Source organism: Stegostoma tigrinum, chromosome 1, assembly GCF_030684315.1.
Source record: "Stegostoma tigrinum isolate sSteTig4 chromosome 1, sSteTig4.hap1, whole genome shotgun sequence".
NCBI lineage: Eukaryota > Metazoa > Chordata > Chondrichthyes > Orectolobiformes > Stegostomatidae > Stegostoma > Stegostoma tigrinum.
The window spans coordinates 46,775,003-46,801,496 of record NC_081354.1 but is presented as its reverse complement, the minus strand read 5'-3'; the positions used below and the strand labels follow the sequence as shown (position 1 = coordinate 46,801,496).

General features: G+C 41.0%; 1 protein-coding gene across 4 annotated transcripts in view; it reads left to right on the top strand.

Annotated features, from left to right (window-relative positions):
• smad1 (SMAD family member 1) overlaps window positions 1–26,494 on the top strand; it is a 101,262-nt gene that overhangs the window by 21,500 nt on the left and 53,268 nt on the right. For 2 of the 4 annotated variants that reach the window (XM_048528342.1, XM_048528332.1), the window contains exons 2-3: window positions 15,925–16,557; window positions 18,641–18,742. In XM_048528342.1, the coding sequence (XP_048384299.1) occupies window positions 16,158–16,557; window positions 18,641–18,742 (502 nt within the window). In that variant the 5' untranslated portion in view covers window positions 15,925–16,157. The remainder of the gene's footprint in view (window positions 1–15,924; window positions 16,558–18,640; window positions 18,743–26,494) is intronic. The other 2 variants (XM_048528360.1, XM_048528351.1) reach the window with 1 other exon arrangement.

Here is a 26,494-nt window from a genome sequence, read left to right as displayed (position 1 = left end):
GTGTCGTTGACAGTATAGAGGGCTGTTGTAGGATGCAAAGATGGGCTGAGAGGTGGCAGATGGAGTTCAACCTGGATAAATGCGAGGTGATGCATTTTGGAAGGTCGAATTTGAAAGCTGAGTACAGGATTAAGGATAGGATTCTTGGCAGTGTGGAGGAAACAGAGGGATCTTGTTGTGCAGATACATAGATCCCTTAAAATGGCCACCCAAGTGGACAGGGTTGTTAAGAAAGCATATGGCGTTTTGGCTTTCATTAGCAGGGGGATTGAGTTTGAGTCGTGAGATCTTGTTGCAGCTCTATAAAACTTTGGTTAGACTGCACTTGGAATACTGCGTCCAGTTCTGGTCGCCCTGTTATAGGAAAGATGTGGATGCTTTGGAGAGGGTTCAGAGGAGGTTTACCAGGATGCTGCCTGGACTGGAAGGCTTATCTTATGAAGAGAGGTTGACTGAGCTCGGACTCTTTTCATTGGAGAAAAGGAGGAGGAGAGGGGACCTAATTGAGGTATACAGGATAATGAGAGGCACAGATAGAGTTGATAGCCAGAGACTATTTCCCAGGGCAGAAAAGGCTAACATGAGGGGTCACAGTTTTAAGCTGGTTGGAGGAAAGTACAGAGGGGATGTCAGAGGCGGGTTCTTTACACAGAGAGTTGTGAGAGCATGGAATGCATTGCCAGCAGCAGTTGTGGAAGCAAGGTCATTGGGGACATTTAAGAGACTGCTGGGCATGCATATGGTCACAGAAATTTGAGGGTGCATACATGAGGATCAATGGTCGGCACAACATCGTGGGCTGAAGGGCCTGCACTGTTCTATGTTCTATGTTCTATTTGTTATATATGTGAAAGTATCCTGTCGGGTAAGGCCTCATTAGCGAGGTTCGGAAAGCTTTCGTTTACAAAGTGAAAACTTCAACTTCCTAAATATATGATTAGGCAAGGCTGGAGTTTGAACATTGAATTTATAAAGCTGTGCAGATATTGCACTTATAGTTTAACAAGGAGAGGTCATTGAGCTTTGTGTATGAAGAAGGTGCTTAAAGATAATCTGGAAATGGGAGAGAAGTTGCTGTCTCTCACTCTTTCTTGCGCTTAGGTGCACCCCGGCGCCCTGATTGATTTTATTGTCAGATGTACCAAAATACTGTTAAAAGCTTTGTTTATGAGCAGTACAGGCAGATTATGGTAAACAAAGGACATACAGATCAAAAAGATTGGAAGCATACAGGTTACATTGCACAGGGTGTGCGCTAGGCGAGATCAGTATGAGCAAGATCAGCATTGCATGTGGTTAGACAGTCCATTCATCAGTCTGCTTGCTTGTGCATGTGTTCAGGCTTCATTATCTTCTGCCTGATAGACGAGGTTGTAGGAGATCATTACTGGGGTGTGATGGGTCTTTGGCAGTCTTTCTGAGGCTGCAAGCTGTGTAAATGGTGTCCATGGATGGAAGGTTGGTTTCCATGATTGTCAAGGCTGTGCATAGCACCTTTTCTAATTTCTTATGGTCTTGGGCCGAGCAGTTGCCATATCAGACTGTTAGATACCTGGACAGTGTGCTTTCATTGGCAAATCTATAGACGTTGGTAAGGGACCTTATGGACATGCCAGATTTCCTGAGCTGCTTGAAGAAGTCCAGCCATTGTACCTTTTTGACTGTCGTATGTTTGTGGGAAGTCCAGGACAGGTCATTGGTTATTATCAATCCGAGGAACTTGATGCTGTTCACCCTCTTAACTTCAGTTCGATTGATGTAGATAGGGCATTTTCTCCTCCTTTCAGAAGTCAATGATCAGTTCTTTAGTTTTGCCAATGTTGAGAGACTGATTGCATTGCACCACGTCACCAAGCCCTGTAACTTCTTTCTGTAGTTTGACTTGTTAGCTATCGATCCCACTACGATGATGTTGTCAGTGAACTTGTAGATGGCATTCGCTTGGAATTTGGCGATAAAGGGAGTACAGCAGGCGGCTGAGGGTGCATCCTTGGTGGTTGATGTCCAGATGTTCCAGAGACGAGTGCAGGACAAGGGACATTGTATCCTCTGTGGATCTGTTATGTTGGTAGACAAATTGTGGTGGATCAGGGTGGGCTGGGAGACGAGTTGATGTGGGCCATGACCAGCCATTTGAAGCACTTCATGATTATTGATGTCAGAGCCACTTGTCAGTAGTCATTAAAACAAATTGTATGTGCTTTGGTAGGTATGAGAATGATGGTAGTCTTGAAGCAGGTGGGTATTCTCCTTCTGGCCTGCATTCCCGCTCAAACCACTGCTCCCTCTGGCCACCACTTCTGCGCCCCCATGTGCTCGAGCTCTGTGGTGCTTCCTTCCTCTGCCAGCACCACCAAAAAAAAATGAGCTTGCAATAGTGAGACTTATCAGCTGTTCAATTAATGACATCACCTGTGAGGCTAGAGTTGTGTGTGGTTTGTATTCACAAAAGGTTTCTGTTGAGTTATGTCTTCATTGAAAATGAGGACTGATGGATCATGTTTTGGTATGGCCAGAATTAGCTAAGCTGCTTGTCAGTTAAGTATGCTCAGGAGTGCTCTTAAGATTTGACAAAGTTTAGAGTGGGGTGGGGGGTATTGAAGATAGAGGGACCAAGTAGAATGGGAGCTTTTGTTGGAGATGGGAGTACTTGAAGTGGAAGTGAGGGAGTAATTGGATTTTCACTGATAACCTAAAAGCTGTGAACCAAATACCTTTTTTTTTAGTGACAACCCATGGAGGTTAGACCTCTTCTACTCTGCCAAAGTTTTTTCTCTTTGCCTTAAGTCCATTTTGGAACTTGGTGCTAGATCTTGTATGTAAACGTTCAGAAGTGAAGGAGAACTGCTTGTAGAATCTCTACTGAAATTTTGCCCTAAAAGCATGAGGAATGGTAAATTTTTCTTTAACCTTCTACAGTTGGGACGGTATCAATTAGGACTTCATTTGATAAGGAGGAAAAACATCGCTTGTATCTTGTATTGATGTATTTTTGTATTCAAAATACATTATGCTGTAGTACTTGGGAGTACATGCCAAAATCTCCTTGGCCGTCTATTCATGGTGAAGTCCACTTAAATCTTGGCTGCGTCATCCAATAACACATTATCAATAGACCAGTTCTGTTACAGAAATGCCTGAAGCAAACACTGCAGTATCAAACAGGAAGCTTATGCCCCATTCATCTTTCAAGAGGAGTTAGAGTTTCTTTTATCCGTCTTTGAAAAGATTTGACAGAATATCCATCTTTAAATTTCTAGCTTGAAAGCCTTCCAGAAAAGTTTCTCTTGAACCTGTTTAATGTTTTTCGAAACTGCAGCATTATATTTTACAGTTTGTCTCAAGTACTATTTGAACTCAATTGCTAGATGATTCTCATCTTTGCTAGGGTTTTGCAGAAGACGAGGTGTGATCACCTAAAATTAAATTTTCATCACCTCCAAGACAAGGTCGTGGTTCTTCCTCCAGTAACATGACCGTTTGCTGATGTTTCTCTTCCCCGCATTCAAAATCTCGGCTGAAGCAGGTTTTAGGATTTTGAAATGAACACTTCACGCTTGCTGCCTTATGACTGAAGTTGTTTTGGAACAGATAACCTTTTTAACTAGTCAGTATCAACTGATGGTACACTTGATTGGTACATTGGGGAAATTTTGTACAAAATACCTCCCCTTGGTTACCAGATAACAAAGTGTGAAGCTGGATGAACCCAGCAGGCTAAGCAGCATCTCAGTAGCACAAAAGCTGATGTTTTGGGCGTAGACCCTTCATCAAAGAGGGGGTTGGGGGAGAGGGTTCTGGAATAAATAGGGAGAGAGGGGGAAGCGGACCGAAGATGGAGATAGAAGATAGGTGGGGAGGTAGGGAGGGGATAGGTCAGTCCAGGGAAGACGGACAGGTCAAGGAGGCGGGATGAGATTAGTAGGTAGGGAATGGAGGCGCGGCTTGAGGTGGGAGGAGGGGATAGGTGAGAGGAAGAACAGGTTAGGCAGGCAGGGACAAGCTGGGCTGGTTTTGGGATGCAGTGGGGGGGAGGGGACGAACTGGGCTGGTTTTGGGATGCAGTGGCGGAGGGGGAGATTTTGAAGCTTGTGAAGTCCACATTGATACCATTGGGCTGCAGGGTTCCCAAGCGGAATATGAGTTGCTGTTCCTGCAACTTTCAGGTGGCATCATTGTGGCACTGCAGGAGGCCCATGATGGACATATCGTCTGAGGAATGGGAGGGGGAATTAAAATGGTTCGTTTCTGGGAGGTGCAGTTGTTTATTGCGAACCGAATGGAGGTGTTGTGCTAAGCGGTCCCCAAGCCTCCGCTTGGTTTCCCCAATGTAGAGGAAACCACACCGGGTACAGTGGATACAGTATACCACATTGGCAGAATGTGCAGGTGAACATCTCTTAATGTGGAAAGTCCTCTTGGGGCCTGGGATGGGGGTGAGGGAGGAGGTGTGGGAGCAAGTGTGGCACTTCCTGCGGTTGCAGGGGAAGTTGCCGGGTGTGGTGGGGTTGGAGGGGAGTGTGGAGCGGACAAGGGAGTCAAGGAGAGAGTGGTCTCTGCGGAAGGCAGACAAGGGTGAGGATGGAAAAATGTCTTGGGTGGTGGGGTCGCATTGTAGATGGCAGAAGTGTCGGAGGATGGTGAGGTGATATGTGAGAATGAGGGGGATCCTGTTGTGGCGGGGGGCGGGGTTTGAGGGATGTGTTGCGGGAAATGCAGGAAACGTGGTCAAGGGTGTTCTTGACTACTGTGGGGGGACAGTTGCGGTCTTTGAAGAACGTGGACATCTGGGATGTGTGGGAGTGGAATGGCTCATCCTAGGGGCAGAGGCGGAGGAATTGGGAATAGGGGATGGAATTTTTGCAGGAGGGTGGGTGGGAGGAGGTGTATTCTAGGTAGCTGTGGGAGTCGTTGGCCTTGAAATGGACATCAGTTTCTAGCTGGTTACCTGAGATGGAGACTGAGAAGTCCAGGAAGGTGAGGGATGTGTTGGAGATGGCCCAGGTGAACTGAAGGTTGGGATGGAAGGTGTTGGTGAAGTGGATGAACTGTTCGAGCTCCTCTGGGGAGCAAGAGGCGGCATCAATACAGTCATCAGTGTAACGGAGGAAGAGGTGGGGTTTTGGGCCTGTGTAGGTGTGGAAGAGGGACTGTTCCACGTAACCTTCAAAGAGGCAGGCATAGCTTGGGCCCATGTGGGTACCCATGGCCACGCACTTTGTCCGTAGGAAGTGGGAGGAATTGAAAGTGAAGTTGTTGAGGGTGAGGGCGAGTTTGGCTAGGCGGATGAGGGTGTCGGTGGAGGGGGACTGGTCGGGCCTGCGGGACAGGAAGAAGCGGAGGGCCTTGAGGCCATGTTAGCCTGATACTTTCAAATTCGAACTTAAAGCACAGTGCTATTTTTTTGAGCACTTAATCTAGCCTGGAAGCATGCTGAGTTGTTCAGTGGTACGTGAGACATTAAACTATTTGGGTCATCTTTTAAAGAAAACAACATTACAGTTTTGAAGAGTGTATAGAGCAGACCATTCAGCCCCTCAAGCCTCTTTTGTCATTCTGAGAGACCTTGGCTGATCTGTGGCCGAACTCCATATGATGCATTTGACCCATACTTCTCAAGACCTTCCACTTGACGACAACTTATTTCAGATTTTAAAAATTACCAACTGTCATCCAAAAGTAGTCTGTCTTGCTATAAAAACAAAGAACTATGGATGCTGGAAATAGAGATAATGGGAACTGCAGATGCTCGAGAATCCGAGATAACAAAGTGTGGAGCTGGATGAACACAGCAGGCCAGGCAGCATCTTAGGAGCACAAAAGCTGATGTTTCGGGCCTAGACCCTTCATCAGAAAAAGCTTTTTCTGATGAAGGGTCTAGGTCTGAAACGTCAAAATTAATGCTCATGTCCAGTGACCCTTTGTCAGAACTGTTAAGAAGATGTTTAAGGATGGATTTTAAGTTGAATGTGGGCAGGGGAGAATGGGTATAATAGGAAAGAGTGAATACTGTACAAGGAGACTGCTCAGAGAGAACGGAAGGCATATGCAATTGAGAAGATTGGTGCTGATAAGCTGGGAGAGCGAGAAATGCTGGCAAGAGTGCTAATAAGAAGGACAAATGTTGTCCTCTGTATTGATTCTGTCAGACCTGCTGAATTTCTCCAGTACTTTTGTGATGTTGTTTTCTCCTGTGTTTTCTTTCTTCGCTGTTCAAATCAAACCATCACTTCTTCACCAATGCCCGCCCCACCAGCACCCATTTGTGCCCCCTTTCTCCCATTTCCCAACACTTCTTAGCTTTTGGGGTTTGTGTTCGTTCTGTAAAATGACATTTGAAATCTCAGCCATGCATCAAGAGCAGAACTGTGATGTATTCCTTTTTAAGTATCATTTGCAAACTATAGGTTTTCTTTCGTGGTTTGAGGTTCCCTGGCCTGAAATGTAGAATTGAGATCTTCATGAGAAATGAGATTTGTGGTACATTGTAACCTGTCCAGTGCAGTGTGTTTGGGACCAAGCCTTTTCTGGATTTAGAATAACATTAGAATGTAAAACCACAAGTGTGTGGATAGGATTAAAATATGGAATTACCTGACGTGCACACTCCAGATTTTTATTGAATTCAGATTCCTCTATTTGCCCTGGCGGGATTTGAATCCGGCTTCCCAGAACATTACCCGGGTCTCTGTCACGGGATTATTAATCCAACGTGTAGGATTTTGAGAAGTGGTGGATTCTTGAATGTTGAGCTGAAGTCTGCAGTAGCTGCTTAACATATGAAACTAGCTTAAAATGCATAAGTCATTAGGGAATGATTCTTGATACTAAAAATGGGTGACTGGATTTTAAAAGAACTAGTTGGCTAAATTCCATTGCATCTGGATGTTTGCCTGAAGGCTATATGTAGAGTTAGAAGGTTTCTCATAATTTTTAAAATAAGCTTGCCAAAAGTAATTACGAAACTTTGATATTGTAGTGCATCTGCACGATCACCAAGGTCTCACCTGCAGGCAGTTAATACATCATCCAAAATGTGTTATGACTTGTAAAGAATTTACCAAAACCTTATTAGAACATTTGATTTGATGAAGCCTCTGATCCAATTAGAGGAGTGATTTGTATCTGTATAAAGTTGGTATTTTGAAGAGTTTTACGTTTGATTCCAGGCTTCTAAAACTAAGTGAGGATATAAAATTGAAGTGAATTTTTCTTTTTGGAGGACACCAAAGTTGTAGGTTTTGCACTTAACAGAGTTTTAAGTGACAGAACTGTTGTCGCTATTATCTGTTATTTGAAAAGATGATGTGTTGGGGGAGCCCTTTAAATAAGTTCGTAGTTCTGGTGGAGACTCCAGAACAATCTCTGCTTTTTGTACTTTATAGAATTTCCAAATTCTTCATTTTTTTAACCACAGATCAACATCCAGCATTTATTTTTACATAACTACTTGATCATGAAACCAACAAAGCATTTTCTTTCTGGTTGTCGTCATGAGATGAGCTTGGTTTGTCTATATAATTGAATGGAGAACATTTGTACTACCTGAGCAATGTGCAAGTTAGACCAGAAAGATAGATGAATGTTTGAAAGATTGGTGTAGGAGAAATGAGTTCCAAATGATGGAGCATTGACACCATTCCTGGGGAAAGAGAGACAGGACTTCTATTAGAATGGGCTTTATTTGAATCATGCTGGAACCAGTGTCATGGCAAGTTGTTCAAGTAGAGTCGTAGATAGGGCTTGAAACTAATTTGTTGGCTTGAGGCTCAAATAAAAGCAAGTTTCAAAAAAAAACAATTCCTGTCCAGTCACTTTTTGCACTTGTTAAGGATATTCCCTTTCACTTTAGTCAATTGTTATCTTGTAGCTAATTCAAAATAACAATATAACTTTATGGTTTAATTTGTATAACAAAAACCTTTTAAGTAGTTCAAAGTAACAATGCATTTTGTAGAAGTGTTATCTAACAGAATGTGTTATGGAGCCATTGGCTCCATATTACAGGTAATCAAAGCTTTGCCAAAGATAGGATTTAAAGGACATACTTAAAGGAGAAGGGAAAAGTACAGTTTATGGATATAAGTCCAGATCTGAGCACAAGCATTTGAAGGTGCAGTGTTAATGGTGGAGTGATTCAAATTGTTAAAGTGTACAGAAATGGTTTGATGACAAGTTACGGAGGAATATGAGTACAAAAATGACCATTTTAAAATCAGTGCTTTTGCTGGACTGGGAGTCATGCAAGTCAGCAAAGTACTGGCGTAGATTGAACCGGACTTTGTCCCAGTTAGATTATGGGCTGCAGTGTTTTGAAAGGTGAAGTGAGAATAAGTCCAGTCTGGAAGTAACCTAGGCTGAAGGAACTTGTGCAACTCTGGAGCTGAAATTAAGTGATGTAGATGGTGGAGAGGATACGGGGTTAGATGTCATCTCCAGGTCACATTGGGCACCAAGATTGCAAGCAGTCTGCTTTACTTTGGCTTCTGTAGAAATCCATGAAGTTGGTGGGTAGGGAATAGTCAGGCAATACATAGGTGGGATTTTGCTCTTTTGAATTTTTAACTGCAGGAAGTTTCTGTTTCCCTTGTATGAACAATTTGAATATTTTGGAATTGCAAATGGTGGTGGTGAGCAAGGATGAGATGTTACTAACATAAATGTGGAATGAAACGTAATTTTGGACATCCCAGATGGGGCAATAAGGTGCCTAAGGATAGATCCTTGCAGGTGGGAGTTCATAGTGTCAAATCACAAAATAAAGCTATTGTATAATATTTGATTATGATACGTGTTCTTTCCAAGTTTTCCTTCTATAACTAACTAACTGACAATTTTTAGAGAATTTTTTTTGTCCGGAAAGAACAGACTCTGTGTGAGGTTCATGGTTTAGTCAGTGCCACCCCTCCCCCTTAAACAAAACTGGGAATCGACCTTGGAGACAGGAGGAGTTAGCAAGGATCAGGATTGTCTGCTGGTCTGTTACTCCCACTGTGCAAGAAGCCAACCAAAGCTTAGGCAGCATTTATTACCTATCCATAAGGTATTTAAGAAGGTGGTAATTGAGCCATCATCTTGAACTCCTGCAATTCCTGCGTGGTTGTACCCACAATCTGTTAGGGAGACATTTTCAAGAATTTGACTTGGTGACAAGTAATGGACTGATATAATTTTGAGTCTGGCTGCTGCTGTGGGAGTGGCCCCTTTCTGGGGGATCAGCGGTGACCAGTTCCTTTGCTGAAATGGCAGTCCCAAGTGACACCAGCAACAGAAACATAAGCTAGAACAAGGCACTGGTTGTTTTGGTGTGGTTGGCCCAGTGTTAAGTTTGGGACCTGGCAGCTTCAGTGGCAGCTGCATTGCCGAGTTTGGACCATGGCGGCGACAGTGTTGGAGGAGGCAAGATGGTGCCGAAGAATCGTGACATAGTTCCAGCGGCAGTGGGTGGCCCGAGTGTCTGATGGCAGAAGCGATGGCTTTCTGGCTGCAGCAGTGTGTAGAGACCTGGGCACCCAAGTGTTTGCAGATTGAGGGGATGGACTTTGAGTTTGATTTTCTGACAGCGAGGAATCATGGCATCAGCAGGGGAGTGACTGAATTTTTTTCTTCTGTTGTGGCTGCTATCTTTTATTTCTGCTTCTGTTTTTAGTCCTGTCTTATACTACTATGGTGCCAGAGAATGGTGACTTTGTAGCTTCCTACTATACTTGAATAATGTGACAATAAAGTCTTAATCTAAAGCTAAGAGGGAGTTCAATCCAATGACCTTACAACAGGTATGAAAGCGACCAGTTTACAAAAAAAGTTAGAATTTTGATGGCGAAATGAGGGGCCAGAGTTGTAAAGCCAATCCTGAAGCTCTGTGTGAGGAATTGATAGCTAGACCTTGAGCCATGAGGTTGGAGAAAGAATGGCTGTTTGGGAGGGGCAACACAGTGACTGCCCACTTGGTAGGGAACCACAGGAAGACTGCTTAAAGCCAAGATCAGATATTTGTGACTAGAGCAGTAAAAGTCAACTGGAGGACCATTTTCAGTGAGGAGCTGCATCGTGAGTGTTCGAATGGTAGGATGCCATGCGAGACTGCCCAGAAGAAGGAACCAACCCAACTCTGTCATAGTTTGGTGACGAAATAGCTGAAGCCTGTTGTCTGGCTGCTCAGAGGGGTTTTGCACATTTGCAGTCAGAACTGCTAGCCTGAGATTCAAATACTGAGTCCACATACATGGCTAATCACCATGATTTTTAATCGAGCATCTAACCTCCACTACTAACCACTTAGTGTCTGCCAGGTTTAAGTGTTGACTTGGGGGTGGGTGGGGGGGGAAGGAGGTGGGGCTAATAGTCCAGATAGTTAGTGGTTTTAAAAGTTTGTATCATTGTCATTGCTAGAATTTTGTGAAGTACTTTTTGTTAGTAATAAATAGTTATTTGTGCTTTGCATAAAACAAACGGTCTGCGTCTTTTTGATAAGTATAGCTTTGAGGCAGAAATTCGAGGGATGGGTCAGTTGGGAGGAGTTATTGCAAGAACTTTTTACAATTTCCATCAGTTGCCCACTTGATCTTGCTACAGAGCCTTTGGGGGAGAGTGATGTCAGAAATACCACATAGGTGGTGGAGGATAGTGACCATTGCCACAGTTCCATAGGGAATGGCTTGATTTTAATTAGGGCCTTGTAATCATTGGAGCTTGAAACCTTATGCGAGGCATGCAGACTGGAATTATGGATGAGATCGCAGTGATAATATTTCAAGGACTTTAGAGGAAAGGGAGTAGATGTTCAGTAGTTTGTAAGAGCAGGAGTTGATGTTGTTTTGCGGAGAGGGGTGACACTAGAAGAGAAAAATCCTGTTTCTGTCAGTTTCGGTTCCTTTGTCTGTCATTACCTCTGCTGTCAACTGTGTCTGTTTGCCCCTTCTGCAAATGCTGCAGCTTTCCACCTATGCTTTGATTGAAATTTAATCATTAGATTTTGAACTGTATAATGAGATTTAAATTGGTAATCTTGAAATTCTACTGTTGATGGGGAAGGGGTAAGAATGATAAACTTAAAAAAAGTGGATTTTTTTGTTTGAGGCTTATCCAGTAATTGAAAAATGGAACACAGCAATACATAATTTCAATGTTATTTTCTATTAATCCAATTACTTTGTTAACAATGAAAGTAGAAATTGATGTACATTTTAGAAAGTTCTTCTTGGATGATTAGCTCGTAGGCTTTGAAACATTGTATTTCCTTCACGGATCATAGTTTCCAACTTTACTGTGAAAAGGAGCCCTCTTGTGGCACAGTTGAAGTGTCCCTTCTCCCGGACCAACAGGCTCCCGGGTTCATGTCCCACTTGTGCAATCGGGTAGTAATTACATCTGAACAGGGTGATTTTGAAAAATAGGTAAAAAAGTGATTACCTTTTTAATGTAGATAAGGTTGTTATCATTTGTGTTTTAATTATCTATTGTAATTCTGTGGGATGAGGCTTGTTTTGATAATCAGAGTTAATGCTTAAGTTTGCAATAATTTCAAACATTCATTGTAAAGCTAATAAACCATTGAAGAAAAGAAAAACTGTTTACCTTGATGTGATGCTGCATTGATTTTTCAATGGGGAAGAAAAACAAGTAATTAGAAAAAACTCTTTACATTTTCAATTTAAGAAATACTATACTCGGGGCCATGTTGTGACTTCACAAAGTTATCTTCTGGTTAACTGACATCCATGTACTAGGAAAGTCCCTGGGTTGATAGCAGGTAACAGCTTCATTTGACCTTTTATGTTGTAGATGTCCCAGATCTTACAAATTTTTATACTTGCCCTCTTTAAGTCTTATTGAGAAACATTTATTTCTGTGATTACTGCTGGTTTCCTTTTCCTCTGATCAGTCTTCTTCCTGCCTTCCTAGCATTATCTAATTTAGAAGCACCATGTAAAGCATCTCAAAGCTGCCTAGTACTGATATCAGGAAAAATATGTTCTACATATGGAATATCAGAAAAGTGAACAAAATGAAGAGGTAAATTTTAACTGCCACAGACTTAAATTGTTGTACCACTAATTGAGACCTTTAGTTCGTTTAGATTCATCAGATGCAATTATGCTTCTTTCAACCCGTTCACAAAGAAGTGTAGTATTAACCAAAGTCATAAGTTAAATATTAAGCTTCATTACATTGAGCATATGGACATGGAATAGTGTAGGTTAGATGGGCTTGAGATCGGTATGACAGGTCGGCACAACATCGAGGGCCGAAGGGCCTGTACTGTGCTGTTGTGTTCTATGTTATATATCACATCTGAAACCTCTTTATGGCTGAGAGTTACCAACATTTCCTTTTTGTATTTAAGATAAATGAGGTTGAAAAAAACAAGCTGCTGAAATGTACTCTGGCAGTTCTTGTTATTTATTTCAATATAATAGATCATAATTGAGGAATTTTCAGCTGGAATGTTTGATTTGTGGGTTACAGTAATGGAGGCCACTCATACATGCAGGAACTGTCCCAAGCCCTGCTGAGTACTCACTCCCCCCCCTCCCCCCACGACCTCCCCTCACTGCGGACAAATGGTCAGTCCTCAGTGAAGGACTGTAAAGGACACCTTCGTTCTCCTGTGCACACATCACTCAATTCCATTAACATTTGGACGTTGAACACTTTTTGTGCCACCTCTATCTCTGTCTGTATTTCTTTACACTGACCTACTCTCCAAAGACCCCTTACCCCTCCTCCAACCCACCGCATCCTCCTGGACACCACCCCAAGGCCTGCTACCCTCCCTCAACCTCTTCATTTCCAACTTCTGTCACAACATCGATTGCCTCAACCTCTCCACCCTCTCACTCTCTCCAACCTGACCCCCACAGAAGGTGCAGCCCTCTGCTCCAATTCTAACCTCGCCGTCAAACCCGCAGATAAGGGAGATACAGTGGTGGTATGGCCCACTGACGTTTTATGTAACCAAGGCCAGGCACCAACTCCCTGACGCCTTCTCCTACCACCCCCTCAGTCATGACCTCACCCCGTCAACCGAAACATCATCTCTCGAACCATTCACGACCACATCATCTCAGATGACCTTCCAATCACTGCTTCCGACCTCATCGTTCTCAATCCCGCTTTGCCTATTTCTATCTCCTTGCCAAAATCCACAAACTGCAGCACCCGGAGGAAACCCACGCAGACACGTGGAGAATGTGCATCTCTGGGATCTTCTGTTCTGTTCTTTGTACTTTAGTACTGCTTATCATGTCGGTGCAAAAATAAATGTGTCTGACAGATGTAGCCTGTCATACGTGTGTGAAAAACGTAACTCAGTAAATAAAAGATTTTTACTGTTTCTAGCTCCCAGCACTGCCTATGTAATTTGGATGCTGTTATACACTCTTTCTATTAATTCTGAAGTAATTCCTTCCTGTGAGATTTTCCCATCTTTCTGGCTGCTGATTGAGCTTCAGTGTATGTCTGCCATTTCTTGTTTGGATTTCTATTCCTTGAATTTGACTCCAAGCAGCTTCCATCTCTTCCACCTTAACATCAGCAAGTGGCGCTTTCTATGTCTGCCCGCCAGTAAATTTTAGCTTGAAGGGTCTGGGTTTTGAATTTCTGATAGTGAGATATATTTCCAACAATTATGCCTGAAACTTCTAATATTGTGTGCTGTTAGGGGAAACCATAATGAAGTGGATTAAAGAAGTCTGGATAATCCTTTAGTCCGTAACAAAACACATTGTCATTTCTTTCAGATTAGCCATGCAACTCCTTAATTGGTTCCTAAAGAGAAGCATAATATAAATTGCCAATGCAATGGAGCATCCTGATTTTCTCATTCAGGATAGTGGTTCATCTTCACAAGTGGTCCATGCAGTGGAGAGTAGTTTGGATTTGATCCAAATACAATTGAATTTGACCATAAGCGAAATCATTGATTCGCACGATTAGCATTTTGAGTTTGGAAATTTATCAAGAGGAACATCAATCACAGTGCAGTCATATTCATTTTGGGAGAATCAAAGTAAAAAACCAACTATCGTCTGTTTTTACAAAAATTTTTCTTTTGCATTTCTTTACCAATTTTGATTGCAGCCATTTTAACGTTAGAAGCCCTGATGAACACAGTGCTCCTGACGGCACTTCACTGTCCCTGAGTTCATTTGTTGATGCAGACATGCAGTATGCTCCATAAACAACTTCTGTAATAAATATGCGCAATCTGTGCTCAACACTAGTTGCTGTATGGACTGAACTTCAATTGTGTGTGTTGCAGTAGACAAGGGTGGTGTCCAAGAGCTATGGGGTTGCTTGAGGTTCTTTATGCTGCTGAAGTGGTGCTCGAAGGTTAAGTCAGCCTATGATGCCCCCTCTTAAAAATCTTTAGCTGTCTCAAATTATTGATGAGAGGATCTTCCTCCTGGAGAGAATTTTTTTTTAGAAATCAACTTGTCCTGGGCCACTGGACTCCACTTAATAGACTTTTACTATATTGATTTAAGTCTAGCATAATAGCATTTGGTGATCTACTTTTTAAAGTCTGCAGCCTCATGTTGCCTTGGATTTATTTCACTCTAAGACCTTGAAATCACTGCAGGTAGAAGTCTAAAGTGCTGTGTTTTAGAATCTTAAGGGGAAGAAAGCATCGTGTTTTTCCAAGGACACTCCAGTTGCTTACAGTTAAATGGCTGCACTGAAGAGTACATAATTGTTATATAGGAAGTCTTGGAGTCAGTAATAATACATAATTATTGCTACCTAAAGTACTTGACATTTTACTCTCGACCACTGCAGTAATGTTAGGAAAGGACTGGTTAGTACAACAAATGACATTTTTTTAAGTCCCCTGGTTCTTTGTTTTGAGAGAGGTGGAACTGCAGATACTGGAGAATCTGAGATAAGGTGTAAAGTTGGATGAACACCACAGGCTAAGCAGCACCATAGGAGCAGGAAAGCTTGACATTTTGGGCCTAGACCCTCCTTCAGAAATTTGATGGAAATAATAATTTTAGCAAACTCTTACTGACTGAGGCTATTCTAGTTTGAACTTTTGTAATTGGTAATTTTCTTGTCTTGGAATATAATTAGTTAACTGAGGGAGATGAGTTATTTGTCAAAATTAATTTGCAGACCATTGCATTTTTTTTAAGAGGGCAAGTTGATTTTTTTGATAGTGTTAATTTAGCAGTAAATGACTTTAGTTGCATACCCTCTTGCTTGATGGATGGTATTAAGTGGAAATTGGAGGAAAGTAAGAAAGTAAGCATTGATTCACACTGGACAAATGTCATCACTGCTTTTCAGCCAAGGTCAAAATATTCTACTCTTTTTGTGAAAAACTTCTGGGAATAGATCTGATTCCTCATGCCACTGTCACATTGGACTGTAAAAGTAATCTTTCCTGAAATCTGTATACTTTCTCATCTTGAACATTTTTCATATTTTGGTAAAAATATTGCAAACTTAAGATGCTATTTGTATTTCATTCAGAAGCAAACATAAGAGGTTGACAAACTACTGTTTATGAAATTGGTTTGAATCTGCATGGAACCATTAGATATGATTAGTTTGACCAGCCATTTTGACTTTGAAACGCTTACACGTTTTATATAAAACTATGATTAAATAAAACTATGAATCAACCTACAGAATTCATTTGTGAAATCAAAATGGAATTTGAAACTGGTTAACTTATGCAAGTTGAATCTTGCAGTTCTTATCTCTAAACTGTTAACTGCAGTTGTAGCTTGTTAGCAAAAATATTTTGAGTCGTTGAGTACCAGACCCCCTCCCCTTCTTTTTTGCAAACTACCTTCAGAATGTGTTGAGGTTTGGAGTGTTAGATAGTTAAAATTATTGTTTTAACTAAAAATCAAATAATTAACATTGAACAAGATTTTCTTAGACTAACTTTACAATCTCTTGTTTTCTCTTTAGATAAAGAAGAAAGATATCTGAACACATTCCACCACACAACTAAGATTCTCTGCCTTTTGGATTTTTTTTCAAAGCAGTACTTTGGGACATTCCAGATAAAAGTGCACAGAGTTTCATAATCTCCAGTGGATTTGATGCTTAAAACAGTACTCTTCGAAACCACCCGATTAGAATTTCTGTTCATTTCTTATACGCAGTAGCATCCTTGCTATTGGGTTCAAAAACTGGTCAAGATGACAATGGCAAGCTTGTTCTCATTTACCAGCCCAGCTGTGAAACGCCTACTGGGCTGGAAACAAGGAGATGAGGAAGAAAAGTGGGCAGAAAAAGCAGTTGATGCACTAGTGAAAAAACTTAAGAAGAAAAAGGGAGCTATGGAAGAGTTGGAGAAGGCACTGAGCAGTCCAGGTCAGCCTAGTAATTGTGTCACTATTCCCCGCTCTCTAGATGGTCGACTTCAGGTATCGCATCGTAAAGGTCTGCCACATGTAATTTACTGTCGTGTTTGGCGATGGCCGGATCTTCAAAGTCATCATGAGCTGAAACCACTGGAGTGTTGTGAATTTCCATTTGGCTCGAAACAAAAAGAGGTCTGCATTAATCCATACCACTACAAGCGAGTAGAAAGCCCTGGTAGGTCACTCAGTCAATTTATATGTATGATGGAATATTAATTACGGAAAGTACATGACAAAGACAAAATGTCCAGTGGCGAACTGAATTTTCTTAGTGATGACGAGTAGCTGAGCTGAAATCTGCACCCGTGTCTTTGTTGCTTTTTGTCAGACTTCTGTATTTTAATATTTAATAGAGCTAATTCTTGGATATTTCATTGCAGTCTAATAGAGTCGATTTATGGTTTGCAACTCTTAATGTGAACTTGGCTTCAAATATCACTTCACCTCACTTTGATAGTATTAAGTTTGTAGAGAGTGTAGAGTTTCCACAGGGAACTTGCATTTGTTTAACTTTATAGGAAACCCTCTGCCAGATGTAAAATAAAGACTTGCCGGATATTTATGCACGGTTTCCATGGCACAGCTGCCTGAGTGTACTACGTCCAGTTTTAATCTCCTTATTTAAGTAGGCATATTCATGTATTTGAGGCAGATTAGAGAGGGTTCATTTGTTGGTGATCTTATTGAAACAAATAAAGATTTTGAGAGGGTTTCTTGTGTGGCATTCATAATAAGTGGTCACCCATTTAGGATGGGGATGAGGAAAAGAAAATTCTCTTTATTTGTTTAATCTTGGGAATTTCTATATCTCAGAGCACAGTCTAGGCTATGCTATTGAATATTGGTTAGACAGATTTTTAATTGACGTAAATCTATGGGGGACGGGGAGAAAAGTGAACTTAAGGTAATTATTGATCCAGTTGTGACTTTATTGGATGGTGGAACAGGCCTAAGGAACCACATAGCCTACAGGTCTTATGGCACAACAGTAGTGTTCTGCGTTTCAATCAGAAAACCTGGTGTTGATTGCTCTCTTTCCCAGTCAGATAACATACCTGAACAGGTTGGTTGAAAACATCTAGTCTTCCTAAACATGAGTTGTTGGAAGCTCAGCAGGCCTAGCAGCATCTGTGAAGAAAAAAATCTGTGTTAACGTTTTCAGATACGGTGATGTTTACTCTGATTTTTATCTTCACAAATGTTGCCAGATCCGCTGAGCCTGCGGCACCTTCTGTTTTTTGTTTCTGATTTACAGCAACCACAGTTCTTTCTGTTTTTGTCTACGCTTGATACTTTGATTTCTTAAAAGTTTAGGTCTTTGGAAGAATGCTGGCTATTATGATGCAAAATAAAGTAAACAAACCACCATGGTTTTGCAAATTTCAAATTATAATTTCTATTTAAAATTAACATTGCATTATTTATTAGCTAGGATTTATTACAGTTTGGATCCCCCCTGCTTGTGCTCACCATAAAAGATAGGTTTCATTGACACGTTGATTTCTCAGATTCTTAGATTTCCTACAGTGTGGAAACAGGCCCTTCGGACCAACAAGTCCACACCACCCCTTGAAGCATCCCACCCGGACCCATCCCCCTGTAACCCACACACCCCTGAAAACTACGGGCAATTTAGCATGGCCAATCCACCTAACCTGCACATCTTTGGACTGTGGGAGGAAACCGGAGCACCCAGAGGAAACCCTCACAGACAGGGGGAGAATTTGCAAACTCCACACAGGCAGTCGCCCGAGGTGAGAATTGAACCTGGGTCCCTGGCACTGTGAGGCTACAGTGCTAACCACTGAGCCACCGTGCTGCCCAATGAGCTTCCTATAAACTAAGATTTTAATTTTGTGTGAATGCTTTGCAACATATCTGAGGACCAACAGTTTATCCACTGTTTGTGCTGGAAATTTTATGGGAGAAATTTTAAAGTAATTAATGTGATATGGAGCTAGTTAGTATTCAAGGAACAAGAACTAACATAAGTGGTGCAGGCAAAGATGCACAAAGGGTGACAAAAAAGATGTTAAGAATTACAGAGAAGTAAGAAAAGAAATAGCAAGGAATATCAAACTGACATAATTTACAAACATTATTAGTAATAAGGATCAGCCAGGAGTGATGTCAGTTCCTTAGAAACTGACTACAGTAGTTTAAAATGAAAATAATGCACGATTACTTTGCTTCACTGTTACAGTATTCTGAGGAATGATCACCAGACCTGAAATGTTAACTCTGATTTCTCTTCACAGATGCAGCCAGACCTGCTGAGCTTTTCGAACAACTTATGTTTTTGTTTCATTTGGTTTTAATACTTGGGGAAAGGTTGTTTCCACCCCAGGGTTTTAAAGCAAGTAAGCAGAAACTTGGCATTTAATGTTTTAAAGTGTGCTCTCGACTTGGATGGGTTTTTAAACTTAGAAAATTGAATATGTCACACAGTATTCAAAAAGGAAGAGTGGAAATCAGGACAAGTTATTCTCCAGAAAAGACTGGCTTCCTCCATTCTGCTACATCAAGGGACCTCTCCTTTATTCATTTGTAGAATTGATGGTGGACCTACTATGGTTCTCGATCTCCCTTACGTGAGCCATTTTGTTATGCAACAAGAGTGGTGTCTGCCCTGGTTGAGACACCAAGAAACAGTAAATGTGGGAAAGAGATGCGAACTGCCGAGAATAGAGATTCTCAGTTGAACTAAAGTAGAATGTGCGAATGGAAGTAGGAGCTTCATGAATGTATGTTGGCCACGCTTAGAGAAAAGAGGGGGTGGGAAGGCTTATGCTGGGGGTGTCCTGCTGGTGTAGAGCTGTGTAGTATATTTAAACATTAGAAGTCTTATTGTAGCATCTCTGACCAAATTACTGAAGTTCTTTCCACAGGTTTGCTGCAATGTTTGTGGTATGAGAATCTAAACAATCAAATACCCAGCTACTTGTCCACTTTCTAGGTTCTTTAAGGAAGAAATCGTCTTCCTCCTGGCCACCACTTCCACTGGAAATGCAGGTATCAATTAAAACATGTAGTTCAGTAATTCATTCATCAAAGACCCCAACCTCTTTTTAAGAGATGTAGGTCACCTTTAAATTGTGAGTACTGCTAGCATCTTATCCACCTGTGAGCACGGTAACTGATATAAACGCAAGTTGTGCCGACAGCTCACTTGAGCCATGGAAATAAGACATCTATTTCAAAGTGGTACTTGCTACATCACGTTCTGGCAGGCATAGATGACACCTCATAATTTTATGCAGAAGTTGGTAATTTATAGATCAAAGATATATTAGCTCAGCATATATTTGATGCTAAGAAAGTAAATATAAGCAGAAGGCCTTCAAAGGGAAGATGATTTGCGTGAGAAATTTGGCAGTAGAGCAGACTTAAAAGGCTTTGAATCTTAATGCACAAAGCATTTGGAATAAGGTAGATGAACTAATGGCACAAATTAAGGTAAATGAATATGATCTGAACCATGTTTCTATAATGACTACAAGGAGATCAAAATTGGGAACTTAATATTTAGGGATATTTGACCATTTTAGCGAGGAGCGCGCTTAATAAGAAATGAAATGAGAACAGTTGAGAGAAGGTCTAAACTGAGATGTAGAGTCCATTTGGGTGGAGTTTTTAAAATAGCAGAAGAAAGAAGGCATTTATAGGAGTTGTGTACAGTCGTCCAAACAGTAACCATTATATGGGAAAGGCCATTAATCAACATGTAAAAGGAGTATGGAAAAAGAATAGAACAACAACTATGGCTGACTTGATTTGATTGGGTTAATCAAATTGGTAAAGGGTGCCAAGACAACAAATACGCTGAGTGCATTAGGGAAAGTTTCTTGGAGCACTATATCATGGAGCCAACCAGAAAGCAGGCTATTCTGGATCTGGTTGTAGGAAATGAGTCTGGTTTAATGACCTTGAAGTAAAAGATCCCCTTGAAGTAGTGATCATAACGTAATAAAATTTAATGTGCAGTTCGAGAGTGAAAACCTGGATGGAAATAAATGTGTTTAACTTATAGTGAATTGCAATGAAATTTGAGGATAGAGTTAGCTAAAATGAACTGGTTGGATAGATGAGCAACAATGACAACAAGCAAACAGTGGCAGACATTTTAGGCTAATTCATGACTCCCAGTACAAACACATGCCAATGGCGGGGAAAGATGTTAAGAGAAGGACAGACTAACCAAGGAAGTTAAGGAGAGTATTAAGTTGAAAGAAAAAGTATATAAGGAAGCCAAAGTTAATGATAACCACAAAGACTGGGATAAATTCAGAATCCAGCAAAGGAGAACTTTCAAGATAATAAGGGAAGACAGAGGTCAAAATAGCCAAAGGCCCCCTAGAAAATGAATCTTGGAGATAGTTTTAGGAAGTAAGAAAACGGCATTGGTGTTGAAAAGATATTTTGCATCAGTCTTTACGGTGGAACGTACTTTGAACATCCCATTAGTACTAAAGAATACTGGGGAGGGACTAAATACCATCACCATCACCTAAATAAGTAGTGTTAAACGAACTAATGGAGTGAATGGCAGATTGGTCTCCCTGCCCTGATGGCTTGCATTCTAAGGAGGTAGCAAAAAGCACAGTGGGTATATTGGTTATTTTCCAAAAATTGTTAGATTCTAGAGAAGTACTAGAAGACTGGAAAACTGCTGATGTGACACCTGTATTTAGAAAAGGAAGTACGCCAAAAGTAGGTAATTGTAGGTCAGTTAGCCTAGTACCTGTTGTAGGAAAAGTATGGGACTCGATTATTAAGGAAGTAATAGCAGAACATTTGGCAGGTCATTTTCTAATCAGCATGAGTTCACAAAATGAGATTAGTGGCTGACTGATTTAGTAGATTTTTTTTGAGAAAGTTATAACCAGAACAGTTAGGGAAGAAACAGTAGACCTGTTGTATTTGGACCTCGAGAAGGTGTTCAGCAAGGTACCTCACAAATGGTTAAGTTATAAGACAACCCACAGTATTAGTGATAATGGGAACTGCAGATGCTGGAGAATCCAAGATAATAAAGTGTGAAGCTGGATGAACATAGCAGGCCCAGCAGCATCTCAGGAGCACAAAAGCTGACGTTTTGGGCCTAGACCCTTCATCAGAGCTCTGATGAAGGGTCTAGGCCTGAAACGTAAGCTTTTGTGCTCCTGAGATGCTGCTGGGCCTGCTGTGTTCATCCAGCTTCACACTTTATTATCTTGAACGAACCCACAGTATTAGAGACTGTTTCCTAATATACATAAGTAGTTATTAAGTGGTTCTTCCTCAGTTTGGTGATTCGTGACCAATGTGATTCCACAGGGCACAGTGCTGGTACTGCAACTGTTTATAATATGGATTAATAATTTGGAGAAAGGAAGTGTTGTAGTCCCATTTTCAGACATCACTGAAATAGACAGCAAGGCAGGTTGTGACAGGAGTGTAAAAAGTTGGCATAGTGGTATTGATAGGTTAAGTGGGCAAAACGCTGGCAACTAGAGTACAATGTGAAGTTCAATTCGGAAAACAGAATAAAAGAACAGTACTGTCTTAATGAAGAGACACTACAGAAAACTGGAACACAAAGGAACTTGGGGTTACTTGTGCAAGCAACATAAAGCAAGCACACAGGTGCAGCAGGTAATTGTGAAGGCAAATGGAATGTTGGCCCTTATTTCAAGGTTGGAATATAAGAGCAGGGAAGCCTTACTATAACTGTACAAGGTGCTGGTGAGACCAAATCTTGAGTATTGAGTGCTGTTCTGGTCCCTTATACCTGTGATTTGATATGATATAATTGGCAAGAATTCAGAGAACGTTCACAAGGATGATTGATCCATGATATGGAGGAACTGTATTAGGAGTAAACATTAAACAGTTTGGACAGCTGCTCACTGGAGTTTAGAAGAATGAGAGATGACCTCAGTGAAAAACGTACAGAATTCCTTAAGCAACTTGACAGGGTAAAGACTGAGAGGATGTTTCTCCTCCTAGAGTCAGTTTAGGAACAGAGGGCATAGCTTTAGAATATGTGGTGCCAATTTAAGACTGAGATGAGTAGTAATCTCTTTTCTGAGGCTTGTGATTCTTTGGAATTCCTTGCTGCAAAGTCTTTGTGCCTATTTAAGGCTGACATAGATCCTTGATCTGAATAGAGGGCTACAGGAACTGGCGGGAAAGTGGATGCGAGAAATGTTGGATTAGCCATGATCCAGTCGAATGGTAGAGCAGGCTTGAGGGTCCGAATAGCCTTTCCTGTTCCTGTTTCTTATATGGTGTGCTCAGTGGCCTCAGCTGGAGTTTCCTGGATGACTACAGAAATTAAAATAAGAGCTGAAAATCTAGTGGAATAGAGTACAAAAAAGACCTGAAAGAATAATCGAAGTGCAAAGTGAGAAGAGACAAGTGAGAAGGTATCTTCATGTCCTTTGTGAACATAAATAGAAAACGAGAAATGTAGCGCTGATTGGGTCCAAAAAGATATTTCATGGGATATGAGTATTGCTAGCAACACCAGTATTTGCATATCCCTAACTGTCTTTGAGATGGTGATGTTTGCACCTCGAGTGTTGGGAAGAGGCTTCAAGAAGGTTGACTTAACAGCAGTGAGTCAGTGATGATATCAGTGCAAGTTGAGATGGTGTTCGGCTTGGAGGGGATCAGCAAGGGTTGGTGTTCACATTTATGTGTTAGCTGTCCATTTCCTGAGTAATAGAGATAATGAGTTAAGAAGTTTTTTTTAAAGAAAGTCCATCTTATATATGATACAGTATGCTGCCACTGCGTCTGATTCCTGCAATTTCCATTTAACAATTTTCTTGCAAGAAATGTTAGGCTAACTGACATGTAATTTCCTGCTTTCTATCTCACACTTTTCTTGAACGGTCTCTTTTCTAGAATAATGCTGATGCATGAGCAATTTTGCAAAACATTGGAACCCTTCCAAAGAATCCTAAAGAATTTTGGACGATTATAACTGATGGCTCTGCTATGTCTGCAACCATTTTAAGATACTAGGATGGATGTCATTTGGCCCTGAAACTTGTCAAATTTTGCATTTAAACATTTCCCCAACAACTGTTCCTTAGTGATGGTGATTTGTTTAAAGTTACCACCTCCTGTTTCCTCTTAAATTTCAAGTGTCTGAGGGAAACTTTGAGTTCTGAGGTGAGGGCAGACATACAATATCTTTTTAGAGTCCCCACCATTTCTTGATTTTTTTTTCATGATTTATTTCCTCCAACTCTTTCTAATTCCATACTGGTTTTGGTTGTCCCTTCACATTTCAGTACTTATGAAAAAATCTATAAGCGCAAAGCTAGGCTCTTCAACCTATTGTGTCTGCTCTGCTGTTCAGTGAGATCATGGCTTATTTGATAGTTCTCAATTTCACTTTGCTGTCTTTTCTTCATAATCCTACATTCCCTTACTGATTTAAAAATCTCAGCTACTCTCTTTCCATCTTGTATGCCCATTTCACCTTTTTCCCCCTTCTATTTGCTAATACCTTGGCCATTTCCTCGAATAGCCTCTTACACTGATTCCTTTAACTCCATAGGATACACACTTGATCGTATGAGGCCTACGGCTAGTTTAACTAGGTATCATCAAATTTGACTGGGACATCAGACCCTGTCAGTCTCCACATCCTCTGCCATAACATTATTGTCGAAAAATCTCTTTCCCTCCAATGTCTGAAGTGTTAAATCCCTTTTCCTTGTCTACTTACTCACCCCCTAACATGTGCTACTCATTTTTGAGATCACCCAGTTAGTTGCCTCCCTTGGCAAGCCGATTGTTTTGCAAGGTTTCACCTACCGCAGCATCTTTTTATAGTCCAGAGCTTTCCAAGTTACGGATTGCGAACCTGTTTGGCACGATTGCACCCTCCTGTGAAGCCCTGATGGTTCCCAGCCTAGGCTGTCTTTGTTACTCCTTAAGGCGTGACATTAAGGAAAATTAACAAACGTGGCAGGTGAGCAGGAAGATTTTATAAATGAGTACATTGCAAATCCTTCAAAGCTGCTGGTCACGTAATTGCAGCATGTTTTCTCCTGATTGGCCTGGATTACCACCTGCTGTCTTTACCGGAGGGGGCCACTATATTATGGCATATGCATAATAATCCTGGGCCAAGAATCGGATGGAATGGACCTTTAACAAGCCTTCACTCATTGGAGAACATGGAGTGCTTGATTGAAACATCTGTAAATACATGAAATAACTGCTTTACAAAGATTCAAATACAGATTTCATTTGCATGTGATGTATTATGTGATAATCTATCGTGCAGATCAAGTCACTGAATATTACTGTGCAACTTTATTGCAATTTTGATTTTGACGACATCTCAGGTCACGCACAACTTAAAATAGTGTAGGAAACGTTGTTCAGGTTCCTGACCCATATTTACACGTGCCCTTTGTGAGCTCATGTTACCTGCGATCTCTTGCCTTGATTTCATGCACGTTAAATTGTCACTCATTCATTTTTCTGAGCTGATTCTCATGTTAAAGAGCTTTCCCTTTTTGCGCACTTGCCCCTCAAAACTGCCATGATGAGCCATTTTAAACCCAAGCTTGATTCCTCTGTCCTTGAAAATGCTCACCAAATCCAGTCTGTCTCCTCGCCTTTCAGAACATGGTTCGTCCTGAATCATTGCTTATCTATCTTGTTCCTTAGATTAGGAATCAGAGTATCTGCTGTGTAAATTGTTTAGCAACTGACTTCATATCTGCCTGAGTCATAGCAAGTATCATTGTTCATCACTGCCATCTAACAAAATTCCTGGCTACTCTAACCATCCTGGAAAATAAAGATTAGATAACAAGGTGTAGAGCTGGATGAACACAGCAGGCCAACCAGCGTCAGAGGAGCAGGAACGCTGACGTTTCAGGCCTAGACCCTTCCTGAAGAACTGTCTAGGCCCAAAATGTCAGCTTTCCTGCTCCTCTGATGCAGCTTGCCCTGTTGTGTTCATCCAGCTCTATACCTTGTTACCTCAGATTCTCCAGATTCGGCAGTTCCTACTGTCTCTGAAATGAAGATTAGTACTGGATTTCAAATCTGTTTGGCTCATTCCTCTGCAATGGTACAGAATCAGCCCCAGTCAAAGATGTATCATTCTGTATGCCCAGTACACCCAATTCTGTCTGTCTTTGAACTTTCTTTCATGTTTTTCTCACCTCATCATACTTCATTCAAAGTGTCATCCTAGACAATTTCTCATCTGTTCCCTGGATCATTCAAAATTCTGCTGGCCCCATCCTATCTTGGTTCAAGTCTTACACGCCTATTGCTCCTGCACTTGCTGTACTGTATTGTCTCTTGTACCTCATGTTTGAATTCCTTTATTATTGATTTCCCCTTCCAAATATATCCATTCCAGCCTTAACATCCCTCTAAGAATACTGTATTTGACTTTTGCTTTTTATTCATCTGTCCTCCCTTTGTCTTTTAATTGGTGACCATACCTTTCAGGCCTTTTGATCTCTAATTATATCCTTAAACTTTCTCCATCTTCCCCCTTTTCCTTTTCTAGACCCTTCTTTAAAATTACTTCTTTGACTAACTTTTCAATTACTTATATCACCTGGCTTGACATCCTTTTATATCTGATTACGTTTCCGTCAAACACCTTGGAATGTGTTTTTACATTAAAAGTGTTAAATCCGCTCAGTTTTTATGGCTTATTAAATTGCTCCTTTTGGGCAAGAAAGCCAATTTTGGAATGATCGTATTAGCAGTGTATTAGTGTTCTTTGTTTCCTAAAGGGTTGTCAGATTGGGTGGATGACATAACAAGTTAGTGAGTTTTTCAACTAAACTGTTAGGTTTTGGTTTTGTTTTTGCAAATGGGAGTCCCTTTTGCTATTAACTGATTTGTGTAATTTGCATGACCAGTAATATTTTGTTTGGATCCTGTGGTCCTGCATATTTTTAAAAAATTCTGAAATGGGTCTTGTAATCATCCTTGGTGTATGCTCTCTTCCACTTTTATACTTCTGTCCATGTAACATTATTCTCAGCTGTGTTCCAGAGTAACTTCTGTATTTTGGTATCTCTATTACTAATGCAAAAATCCAAAACACTGATAAATCAGCTTATACTAGCCCATTC